Consider the following 13,025-nt stretch of genomic DNA (forward strand, 5'->3'; position numbering starts at 1 on the left):
GAGACAGCACGAAGGTGCACATACATAAAATACAGTCATACACTCAAACACATTTATGACCATCAAACATTCTGTGGCCAAACTCACCCAACGTCCACCAGGTCCCATATCCAGGTCTCAGGGAAGAAAGTGCGGACTGTCTCTTTTGGTGGTTTATTAGGAGATGACAAATCAGGAATCCCAGGAAGTCCAGCCTGGCCTCTGGCCATGGTAGGAACTGAATTATAGCTTAAACCAACACCTGAGAAGAAAATAGAAAACATAGTGTCAGAAAAAGCAATGACACAGTAGCCTGTTTTAATGAGGTAGTAAATATTCAGCATGTGTCACTTGATGGAGCAAAAAAGAAAGTCACCATAACCACCATAACCACCATAAAAACCATTAACACCACGGCCCTGTATGTAGTCTCTTCCTCTGTATCTGAGACATGAAGGCTGTCGGATAATCATGTTCGTTGCCATCTTCATCCCTACATTCTAGATAATCCAGCAATAAAAAGGGATCACTGAAAAGTTGATAAATGTGCAGCAATAATTATATTAGTATATTATTTATTTTGTACACTTGTCCATTTGTGAAGGACGTACCTGGAAAACTGTATAAGCATCAGCTGTCGCACCAACAATGGGGTATGGCAAGACATATCTTCTTGGTCTCACATGCAAACATCGTGCACCATCTTGAACGTCATATGGAATATAGGACATTTTCTTGACCGGCAACAATTGAAATATCTAAAAATAAAGGTTTGGTTCAAAGTTATAAACTGACAATGTTTGATGTTCTATGAAGATCTGACAATTCGGAAACTCTTGGTCACTAACTACTTTTATATCTTCAAATGTGGATGTAAAGTATATTTGTCAAATCATTGCTTTTATCCCTAAGGAAGACTCTTACAGAGAGATACACCTCACATATGTGATCATAACCTTATGCTATAGCATTTTCATGCGGAGGTAACAAATTATGTATGCATATAGTTTTGGTTGATTCCAGTAGTTACCTTGTTTGCATCCAGAGTCTTCCCTGGCTCCTTGATGAGGACGCTCTGGTCAACAGCGCTCACACCACACAGAGATTTTGGCTGGGCGGTAACCTGCATGATGGTCTCCTCTCCTGGGACAGCCGAGGACGGAGAAAAGTCCAGCGACACCTGACACAATCAGAAAAGACACATCTCACCGCCTGGACTTTAGTGGTAGATGACAAACTGGGATCTTTTCAAACTTTAAAAAAGTCAGATTTGAACATGGATTAGACCAACCTATGCAATAGAAGGTTAAAGTGAAAAGTGTGATATTTATAATTGCTCCAAATATTGTCTTACATATATAACTAATTATTTAAACAAATTGATATCTATATATAATTGGCATGTGTATATATATATATATATGTATATATGTATATATATATGTATATATATATGTATATATATATGTATATGTATATATATGTATATATATATGTATATGTATATATATATATGTATATATATGTATATATATATATATGTATGTATATATGTATATATGTGTATATATATATGTGTATATATATATGTGTGTATATATATGTATATATATGTATATATGTATATATATGTATATATATATATGTATATGTATGTATATATATGTATATATATATCTATGTATATGTATTTATATATATATGTACACACATATACCCACATATATATATATATTTTTATACACTCAGTGGTTGAATAATTGGCATATATATGTTCTGTAACCCAAATAGCATATACTTTGATTCTGTATCTACAATCTCCCAAGAAAAGCCTGGCCACATGTCTTAGTTCTTCTCAGGCTGACCTTGTGACTAAAGCATTGCTCAGTAGAGAAGTCAGCGCTGTTGGCGATCACAGTCTCACTGGGGAGGATGGCGTAAACCACAACCTGGACGTCTGGTGCCATGTCTGGAGACACTGTCAGCTTAAAGGACACCTCGCCCTCATTCACTGAAACAACATGAACAATAATCATCACTCACATGCCTCCATACATCGATAGACTGGTTATGCTAATTCAAAGGATAACTTTAAAACAAGTCATTCTTTGCTCACCTGATTTGTCTTTAACTTCAACCCGTTTAACTCCCTGTATAACAATAGCTCCTCTTGATAAGACCTAGGAAATTTAAAAGAAAATGACACATAGAATGAGTAATGCAACAATAAAACTGCATTTCCTTTAACAGCAGATTACAACACTGTGATGTGTATTTGTGTTTCATGTTATTAAGTATGCTACTTAGTAGAATATGTTCATATGATTTATGTCAAAATGTTTGCCATGAACGTGTACTGTGTATGACATCATTAAAAACTTGCCAGCCTAAAATACTGTTGCTAAAATAACAGACCTGGGGCCTGTCTAATAATGTAAGTTTGTACCAAATTGCAAATCAAATGCAACATCAACATATCCAGAGCGGCTTAATAAGATACTGATGCAATTATTGATTCCTGCAGTAAAATGTATTAAAAGGGGAACTCTGAAAATTTGACTCCTCTGAACATGAGTCTGTTACATGTGTTTGGAAGTACTGCAGCATTTGTGGAAAAATGTATCCTTTTGTGACTTTGGAGAAAGAAGACCTCTGTAGCACGCAATTAGCTACATTAGCCACTACTAGCATAACACACAAGAATGTCTGAACACACTTGTCAGTGGTTGAGTTGCATTTTGGGTAATGTAGCTGCTGGGGTTTGACAAGGCAGTATGGAATTACAAAAAAACATCTTTCTGCAGCACTGATTGTGATCTTTTTTCCTAACTAGGAGTTTGTGATTCTCCAGCAGTAAGGGTTAGGTTTCACTCCCACCAGACTGGATATTTAGCTTGATGCACTCAACTCCTATTATTTGGATAAAAGAAACACACATTAATCTGAATTTTCTTTAGCAGACTTGTTTAACAGTTTTGTTCGATACAGCCGTTGCAACTGTAAACAGGGTTAGACCTAATGTTAGTTGGCAACATGGGCTATGCTTAAATGTAGCACAAAACACAAAATCTTCTGGGTATATGGTTCTCAGTCTTACCAGGTAGACTGTGCATGACAGTTATCTAATGTAAAGGTCATTATAAAAACATCTTCCCCATGTCTTGGTAAGAGAACTGGTGACGGGAAAATAGTTCACCAACCACTCACCAGACAGATCACATCCACAATGCCCTGGGCCTCTCCAACTACGGTGTATTGGATGAAGATGTCTTCTTCTTTGTCACAGGAAAGTGGTTCATCCTTCTTCTTTACGTCCAGGGAGCTGACTGTTTTAGTATCAGGAGAAGAAAGTGTGGCCAAAGACATTTTGTGATTGTTAGACTCAAAGTATGGCGTTCTGTAAGGAGGGTAGCCCAGTGTCGGTGTGGCACTAACCTAGAGAGCAGAGGAAATATAGAAATGTGATGATGTGGTGGTTGAAGTAGAAGAAAGCTTCAGTTTTTTCAGCCAACACAAATGTTTAGGTATAGACGTAGTAGACAGTTCCTATGGCATATTGGTCAGTTGCAGCATATTGAGAAACCATTGGAGGTGTCAGATTTGGACTGTTTATCATCTTTGTGACAGTGTTACAATGTGGCTGGCAAATGTTGGATTACAGAGTGCAGTTTCTATGTCTTACTTGTAATTGGATGTCCCCTTTAAAGTCAGCTGTGCGTAATGAGAAAGTGGCGACACCATCATTGTCGGTTGTGAGATTCTGTAACAAACGCGATGACCACCTTTCCCCCTCAAGCAGGAACACCGGCATGTCAGGAATGGGTGTATTATTGTAATAAACAGCTTTAACCTGTTGGAAACACAATGTTGTATCACTGAGAATGCACATTGCTCCAGTTACACTGTGTATAGAATCACATTGAAGAAGTGAAGACCAAATGCACTTACTTTTCCTTCCACATCTGAACCCTTGTTATAAATCTTGGGAGTGTCAGTGAAAGACAACTTTCCAACAACATATGAAATCACTGTGGTCTTCTCTTGTGAGCGTGAAATACCTGTACAAGACGCCTTCATGTTACAACAATGTGTATGCCATATTGTCTCTTTACATGGCATAGTTATTTTGTTATTATAGGCCTACTAATTCTTTTTAAACTATAAATACAATAAATTGTATGACTTGCCTGTGCCCTCCTCTTCCATATTTGCAGTGAGTTGCAGTACATCTCGTAGTGCCTTTTGCGCAATTTTTGTGAAAGTTGACATTGTGAAGATAAAAGTGGCACAGCCTCTCTTGTCCGTCTAGAAAGCACAATAAAATAAGTTAAAAGAAAAAGAAAAAATTAAAGACATTTCAAACTTTCCACACGTCATGCTCTTATTACTTCTTAACTTTGAACTGTCAAATGTTTACATCTAACAACTATCTCCATTCATTGTATAAAAAAATACGGTTTTTGCTCCTCAGTTTGTACGTTAAACTGACAGGACAGATGACAATATGTTGTTTTAAATGTGCACTGTGTACATTATGTAGGAGGATATGTAAGGTCCATGCACCTTGCTTCATGAGTCACCATAGTTACTGTACCTGCTTTGTCTCCTCATAACAAGGCATCTGTATTTCAGGGATTCCCTCTGGATGTTCAGGGGTGTATATAAGGGGTATACCAACATAGGCACTAAAAGGTCGGCACACCTTGATGTCAACACTACCTGGCACAGGCTGGCCGTATGTATACCTAAATAGATAAAGAAAAAAAACAACATTGAAAATTAACCATTCGCTAATCTATTTTAGATTTTAGTGATGTAATGTGCAAAATAGCTTTTACTTACGTTGCACATACTTCAGCCTTGATTTCTTCCTGATTAAAACTTACTTCATTAGCCGCATTTAATTTGACGTCAAATTTAGGTAAAACTGGGGACAAAGTATGATTTTTAGAACTTTGCTTCATTACACAGGGATTGAAATGGATTTAAAAAAATAAAAAAATTACCGTATTTTTCCACCTTGAAGCTGTGTTGTATTTTATCTAACCCAATCGACACAGTAACTTGGTAGGCTCCTTCACGGGCCTCAGAGTTCAAGGCGTAAGAAAGCTGCAATATCTTACTATTGGAAGTTTCATTCAGCCACTGTCCAATCCTGTTGCTGGTAGAATCCTGTTAAGTGAAGTAAAGAACAACATGTGACAATAGGAAACTCTTGAATACAGGAAGAGCAAGTTTCTTAATCTCCTTCAATAAGGTGGCAGATAAAACTGGGCCATGGTTTGGTGTAAAAAGTTGGACTACTTGACTCTCAGTGGGAAAAAACAGCATGAAAACTTGAAGCATCTTGAAAATACTGTCAATTAGATCCTGATGAATGTACTTACAGGCTAATATCAGTGCCCAGTTACAGATATTGGTCTGTATAATTGGCAAATGTACATACATTGCTGCAAAAAATAGATATACACACATTGTCTTCTATCCTTTTTAAATCAAGTTTTATGTAGTTTGACAAATTCATCATTTATTTTGTCCACTTACTAGCTATTATTAGCTAGTCTTGGAGGGGTTTATGCAGTGAAAAAAACACATTTATAAAAAAAATACATTTATACTGAACTCCATCTATCTACTGATAAAGAACATCAAAGGCTGTTAATTTCACCAGAAAATGCTCGTGAATATAGCTTGAGTTACAATTTTCTTAAAGGAATTTGCTTCATAGTATTTGTATTGAATCAAACTTTAAAAATGTAACTTTCAGTTCATTATACCATATTAGTCTTACCTCAATTTCGATTATATCATACTGTAAAGGAAGAAAGAAAGAGTTGTTAAAGCACAAGCTGCTTTGCACTGCGCTCATCACACAGTGAGTTAAAGATGATAAACTCAGACTTCAGCTCTTATACTTACGCTTTTATATAAAACGAACGTGTGACACACAAAACATTAAAAAAAACGTTTAAAAAAGGCTTGTCCTCAAGAGTATGTAAATCTTTGTACAAAAAAAATATTATTATTATTATTTCCAATTAAATGGGATGATGTGACAAAATGTTGCAAAATGAGAAACGTGTTAAAATGGATTTATCACTGGGTCAACAACCTTTAAAGCAGCTTGGTAGGTTTACCTAAAGAGGCTGTGGTTAGCACTATTGACCCAGAGCTTCTTCAGGAGCTCATATTCTGGTTCAATCCAAAGTAATTGTCAAACCATTTCACTAATACTGTTTATAAATGAGACCTAAATAAAGAAAGACTGTTCAAACACTCACCAGCTGATTGACAGGTATAAACTTGGTATCCAATGTGATGACTCTGAATTGCACTGAGAGACAAGCAGAGAGATTACATGAAGCCTTTACAGCTCTTCTACAGTAGTGTTAAACATCCTAAAAGGTCAGTGATTGGTGTTCTGTTAACTGAGAAAGTACATCAAATTTAAAAGAAAGAAAAACAGGTGAGAAAAATCAATGGTTTATTATTGTCATTCCCTCGTTGTCTGAGAGAGAAATGCATCCAATAAATAATAATGTAATCAGTGGAACATTTCCCAATATCCCAAGAAGGAAACCTCACTTTCAGATCAGTGTGCATAATTTGTATTAACATTTAGGAATCTGGCCACAGCCTTGGATTTCAATAAAGTGCTGGATAGTTTTTCACGAAAACGGCTGATAAGGAATAACACTAATTTTGAGATTAGACAGCTCACACAGTTGCTCTCTTTAATAAATATTTTAAATGTGTGACATACCGATTTCTATCATTTTGTGGTTTCATTTTTAAATCCTGGGAATGTCAATATATAATACATTTTCTACGCAGTGCTGCATGCACTGTAATTTGTAAAGAGAAAACTTGTCTATATATGGTACCATGTTGTGTACTATGTCATAGATGATTTATTTGCACAATAACACAAAGTGGCAAAAACGTGAAAATATAAGAAAAGAAGCAAGTTGTGCCGCTGAGGAAAAAAATCCCCAAAAACCTATAGGCTTAGGAAAGGAATCTCCCCTCTATAAGTATTATAGGTAAATACAAAGGTCAATAAGTCTATATGAGTAACAAAGTAAACATAGATTAAAAAAGCAAATATAACGTAACAAACATAAATCAAGTAAAAATCCATCAGCTCAAAATTACCTGTTTGTCCTGGGAGGTAGATTGGTTTATCTGTTTGGATGAATGTCATTGGTTTATAGACTTTGATCTTAACTTTTCGGACTTCTCTAGAGTAGAATGCGTTGCCTCGTACCACCACCTCCAAGTTCTGCACCACTTCATCCTGCACTAAAGGAACCTGTGACAGAAATATATTTTATAGACACCAAGAGAGTCATTACATCCCATTAAAAATGATTTGATTTATGAATATTAAACTTGATCTATTCTATGTTCAATTGTTAAAATCCTAAAATCCCAAATGTATTACAACAGCAGTTGTCAATTTACACAATTTATTTATTCATATTGTGTGCTTTCTGTTACAAATCTATGTGTATGTGTTATAAAATCCTATTAATATTTTCTAACTCAATTTCTTCAACACATTTTATGGAAATTGGCACATGAATCAAATCAGGAACCTTACTGACCTTAAATTTAATGCAGGTATGAAATTCTTCACTGCACATCTCCTTCAGAAGGGTTGTATTCTCCTCTTGGGACATCAGAGTGACTCTCATTTCCAGAGTCTCTTTGGGCTGCAGGAGACTCACACAGAATTTGGTCTCAGCTCCAGATTCAAGGACTGCAGGAATGGCTACCATGTACTGCCTACAGACACAGACACACATACAGTAGACATCTCACTGGATCTGACATGGAAACAACCCCAACCCAAAAGATTATGCAGTGTAAAATCCTTCCCCATGATCAATTAATTTAACCACAGGCCATTACTATTTTTTAAGTATAGAGGTAACTTACGGTCCTGACACCGCTTGGCCCACGGACATCCAGCCCAAGAAGACACACAGTTTCCATGTCCACATCTGAATCCCGGGACGACCCATGACTGAACGAGATGATGTTGAGTCAGCATCTGTTTAATAGTCTCTGATAAAGAATCCCACCTCCACAAACACACTGTCCCATCCCCTCTATTTGTTTTTAAGGTAACCCATTCAATCATTTATAGACTTTTTGTGTGTGTTTTTTACGGTGTGTTATGCTAACTACAATTTTTTACAACCTAATTAGGCAATGTTTGAACACCAGATAGCTTAATTCTAACTATAATAACACAAATATGAAGAGATGTTTTTTAACTGAATCAGTCTGTTGTACTTGCAAATAAAAAAGAAAAAAATTGGGCATTGTGTAGTTCCTTTCCACCTGCACAAACAACATTTTGTTGTCTACATTCACCAACTCAAATGTAAGACTTTTTAAGACATTTAAGACCATTATGAACAACATTTAAGAATTAAGACCTTTTTCCCAACATCAACTATACCCTGAATTCTGTTTTTTACAAGCCAAGTATTGTTAAACTTGAACTTCCCCATAGCTGAAGAATAAGATACATTTTATGTCTAGAAGTTGCATGTTGGTGTCATTTGTAGTCCTAGTACAACAACAATTTTGGACTAGCGACAAAAACAACACCTGAGAATGGACGCATTCAAATTAAGACCTGTTTGAAATATTTAAGACCTAGAACACAATACTTAAGCAAATTTAAGACTTTTAAGACCTAAAATTTTGGTTATTTTGAGAGGAGGCACTGGCAGCAATGTAAGGGACACAGATGTGATGCTTTTGACTGGGATCCTGGCTAGGCTAACGGTTTGTGTCCACTGATAAACGTCACTTCCACGCTTCCCATTCATAGTCTATGTGAGCAGCGAAGCATTCTGGTAGTGTCACAGTAACTTCCAGAAGCAGTGCATCGAGCTAAACGCTCCTCATTTGCATAGTTGTGGTCCAGGCTACTTTATGCAAATCAGGGGCGTCCAACTCAACGCCTTTCAAAAATCTAGATTGTTGATCTAAAATAAGGATAGATTCAGCATCTGCATAGCCTATTTATTTTCATAAAATAATCACATAAAAACTTTCGTAAAATAAGCCTGTTGGTCTGTTTTGATATTTTGAGCAGACAACCCCACATGAAGCATTTGTCCAATCAGGTGCAACCATTGGCGTTGTCTGAGTGTGTAGCCGTGTATCTTTGCTTGTCAGTGGTCGTTGTAGTTAATTGATAGTTTGCTAGTGGCAAACGCAACAAGCATCCAATGCTGGGAAGCAGGGCGATCCCTGCTGTCAAAAAAACGCCACAGTGGACTCTTGCCATGAGAAGTGCCCCACATGCACCTGCAATACCCAGCATCTCTCGCCAATGACCACTCTTGTCAACAAGCTGGATGACATGATGGTTTTAAAATGTTTAAGATAGAAAAAAATATGGCCATATCTTGCACATTACACTTTTAATCATTTTGTTCATTCCATAGGTACAATGCCAGGATGTTATTGCTGTAGCTAACTTTTTAAAGCAACACTATTTAACTTTTCCCGCATTGGTCCCCCTACAGGTTGGAAGCGGAATTGTCCATTGTCTCATTCGGTACTACAGATCCGCTACCACAAAGCGAATGCAGAAGTACTGTTCAACCTGTTACTAGTTGATGAACCATGGAACGATTTTGGAAATATTATTTTAAGGTACAAAACGTTCTCTAGTGTTGCTTTGAATCAATTTAATGTGTTAATGTCACAGTAGGTTAAGTTCTGCAACATTGCCCTTTACCCAGCGTAGTATGTTTGCTTTTGTTATGCAAACAGCTCTTAACGATTACTAGGGTCAAAGTACAAACATTTTCCAGTAAATAAACATTTGTGAACTGATAAAGTCACATACAGGCAAAGTGTACTGCTTCACAGGCGTATGAACTATATGCTATTTAGATTTTGTGTTAAATATTGTGCAATTTGTTTTGAATTACTCAGTGTTTTGACAAGGTTAATTAGTGCCATTTAACAACCTGCAAGTGTCAGCCCTGGTAAATTTAATTGTACAGGATTTTGTTCAAGGTTACTTAACATGAAAAACCTATTGGCCTTGATTAGGGTTTGAGTTTGTTACAAATATGAACATTGCCTTAATAATCTGTACTGTGTTCTTCTGAAAAACTACAGTGACTTAAGAAACATCAGCATCAAACATCATTCACCCCTTTAATCCTGGAATGTCTCCTGGTTGCAGAGCAGTGACAAGGACATATCCCTGTCAGTCCCTGCAGCTGATATGTGTTACCCTCTGGGGCTGTTGTCGGGTTTAGTTGTTAAATCCCCAGCTTGTCTCTCTTCTTTAGCCAGAGCCCAAAGCTCCACTTCTCGGCCTCCTCCACTAGTACTTTGGTTACCTTCATTAGGTTCCCTCCGGTCACTCCTGCGCCCTTCAGAAGACGTAGGGTTGACAGCCCCACGTAGCCTAGGCATCAAACTCTACTGGATAGATGGTGGTCTTCCAGCCAGCCTCCCGGCACTCAGCAGCCGGTCCTGAGTATTTGGCCTTCTTGCGTTCATAGGCAGCCTCCATCGCCCCTCCGCTGGTATTGTGATCTCAATGAGGAGCAGAGATTTGGCTTTGGTGGACCACACCACTATGTCTGGGCGGAGAGATGTAGCAGTGATCTCGACTGGGATACGGAGCTGCCTGTCGAGGTTGACTCTCATGTTCTACTCCTGGTCAGGGGAAATGGCCTAGGTCCTTCTCTTGGCCTAATAATTCTTCTCCCCCCCATCTTCCGTGACAGAGCTGATGTGGTTTGGGTTCTCTGCCGGTAATACCCCTTTGCTGCCCTGTCAACAACCTGCTAGGACCTTAGCTAGCTTTCTCAGGACCTGGTTTTGGTGTCATCTGTAGTGTGTGTCATGTGTAGTGTCGCTGGGAGAGTGCAATCTTACAGCCTGACAAGATGTACTGGAGGCTTGCGTTAAGGGTAATGCAGAGCATTCCTCACACACAAACCAATGGTGAAGGTTCCAAGGACAGGGGAGTGTGTTGTAGGTAGCGGTTGAGGAAGGTGAGCCTTGCCTGTGGGAACTTCCACAGGTCTGATCAGGTGATGTTTTGGTTGACAACTCCCTTCTAGATTGTCCAACTTCCCTGTCGACCTTGCGACACGGCCTTAATCTTGTGGCGCTTTTCCTCCATTCTTGTCACATCTGCCACTACCATCTTCTTCCTCTCTATGTGGCTTCTCACCACCCTAGCCCTGCTCTTCCTGCCTAGAAAAATATCAGACAACTGATGGCTTGGTCGACCAGTTCGGGTTTTCTGTACAGCCTAGTCAGCGGACTTTCTCAACTTGAGAACAAGTCTGGTCTTTTCCTGCTTGTTGCCCAAACTGATGGATTGAAGCAGCAGCTGGAGGGTGATCCTTCAAAAGAGGCCCGTTTCAGAAAGGCACCATTCATCCATCTTGCTTGTGGGGGATGAGGGGATAACACTCATTTTCAGTGGCCATATCAACCTCCTTAGAGCGTAATTTGCTAGCACCTGACCTTGTACTTCCCCGGGAGTTGGCTATGATTGATCTTTGCCAGGCCTTTAGAGAGCAGTTTCATCGTGATTCTCTGTGCGTAAGCTGTGCCGTGTAGTGCCTCCCCAGGCTTTTATTGGGCTACTCAGAGAACTCGTCCATCCTTTTCAGCAGTCTTGATGTGCATGCTGCTGTCTGAAAGGGGATGGGGACATCGTCCATGTCCTCAGTGGTGGAAGTCTCTGCCCAGATAGTAACTTGATACCTCTAACAATCTGCCTTGCTCTGATGAGGAGAATGAGAGATGGCACAACCCATGGCAATTCCTACTTATGACCCGGTGGTGAAATCTTGGAGGGCAAAGCAGGTCATTGAAGTAAGAAGCAACCATGTTCTTTATGCAGGAGGGCATATGGAAGAACTCCATTCTGGATCCAATCCAATTGTTGGTGTTGTAGTATAGGCTATATTATGTCACCTACGCATCCAGATATCAGCAAGTCCGTTTTTAAAGTGGTGTAAGACGAAAGGTGAACGCTGTTTAACACATTTGTCTTATGAGTGGTCCCGATACTTCACAGAGACAAAACCTTTAACGTTCAAGTAACGTTCTGACAAAAAAGCAAATACAATGAAGTAAGATCCCAATGTTTCTTTATTGTCAACGAGGTAGGCAAAACTGCAAAACAGAATCCATAGAAATGCAGGAATTTAGGTTGTAACGACAGTAGCAACCTGTCCTTTCCTGTATGCTTTCCCATTTATTTGAATAGGAACATAGCCCATTTGAAGCACTTTCATATAAGGACTTCTAATAGTTGTATCTGCAAAACATAGAAAGTCCTAAGACTAGATACGTGTTGTTGTAGCTGTGAGAGGCTCGAGATCACGCGTCTCCAGCCCAGGGTAACCAGTTGTTTTAGACCAATTTTTTCTCAAACCGTGTGCTGCCTGGTGTAATTTATGACAAGTCCTTGCGCATGGATATTGCAGAGATGTAGCAGGAGATCATAGCGTACGATTTAATTATAATTGTAAGCCTAAATCAAGGTAACAAGTTGTTTCGGTTTGCGCTGTTAAATTGTAATTCCTGTTCTACTGATAGAAAGCAAAGTTTTTTTGAGTAAAAAATGTTAACGATGCGATGGTGTAGTGGATAGTGCAGAGTACTCTTATGCCGTTATTTTTTTGGCGAAGAAGGTTCAAACCCAGCGCGACACGGATCATCGTAATTTATTTTAAAACACAACTTTCCCGCTGTACAATGTTATTGTAGTGTCGTGCTCAGATATTCTGTTTAGTTCAGTACATTATATATTGAGGTGCGACATGCAAAGGCCAGTAAAATGTTTATGAATTTGTAGCGAATCTGTCGACGTGGGTAGCCGTTGAGGTTTACACGGCATTTGGACAGCCTCGGAAACCAGTAGGTGGAAAAACCAGAAGGCACATAACACTGGCTCACTCGATCCCGCCCCTTTCCCCATAAACACTATAGACAGCAGCGTTATTTCCCACCCACTTCCTGCTTCTTATTGGCTC

The 13,025-nt window shown here is 38.7% G+C and overlaps 2 protein-coding genes across 2 annotated transcripts in view; both read right to left on the bottom strand.

Annotated features, from left to right (window-relative positions):
* Positions 1-8,006, bottom strand: part of LOC117941693 (alpha-2-macroglobulin-like) — a 58,895-nt gene extending 50,889 nt beyond the window's left edge. The window contains exons 1-18 of the mRNA XM_034866699.1: positions 7,921-8,006; positions 7,587-7,767; positions 7,135-7,291; positions 6,261-6,313; positions 5,771-5,791; positions 4,986-5,151; positions 4,822-4,906; positions 4,574-4,724; positions 4,167-4,284; positions 3,928-4,037; positions 3,662-3,829; positions 3,187-3,414; positions 2,096-2,159; positions 1,845-1,990; positions 1,010-1,159; positions 591-737; positions 356-479; positions 88-241 (exon numbers count right to left, since the gene is read on the bottom strand). Of these exons, the coding sequence (XP_034722590.1) occupies positions 88-241; positions 356-479; positions 591-737; positions 1,010-1,159; positions 1,845-1,990; positions 2,096-2,159; positions 3,187-3,414; positions 3,662-3,829; positions 3,928-4,037; positions 4,167-4,284; positions 4,574-4,724; positions 4,822-4,906; positions 4,986-5,151; positions 5,771-5,791; positions 6,261-6,313; positions 7,135-7,291; positions 7,587-7,767; positions 7,921-8,006 (2,309 nt within the window). The remainder of the gene's footprint in view (positions 1-87; positions 242-355; positions 480-590; positions 738-1,009; positions 1,160-1,844; positions 1,991-2,095; positions 2,160-3,186; positions 3,415-3,661; positions 3,830-3,927; positions 4,038-4,166; positions 4,285-4,573; positions 4,725-4,821; positions 4,907-4,985; positions 5,152-5,770; positions 5,792-6,260; positions 6,314-7,134; positions 7,292-7,586; positions 7,768-7,920) is intronic.
* Positions 1-13,025, bottom strand: part of LOC117941696 (alpha-2-macroglobulin-like) — a 67,391-nt gene that overhangs the window by 3,621 nt on the left and 50,745 nt on the right. The window contains exon 25 of the mRNA XM_034866701.1: positions 10,600-10,607. Coding sequence (XP_034722592.1) covers positions 10,600-10,607 — 8 coding nt within the window. The remainder of the gene's footprint in view (positions 1-10,599; positions 10,608-13,025) is intronic.

Source organism: Etheostoma cragini, chromosome 3 (assembly GCF_013103735.1).
Source record: "Etheostoma cragini isolate CJK2018 chromosome 3, CSU_Ecrag_1.0, whole genome shotgun sequence".
In the NCBI taxonomy this organism is placed as follows: Eukaryota; Metazoa; Chordata; class Actinopteri; order Perciformes; family Percidae; genus Etheostoma; species Etheostoma cragini.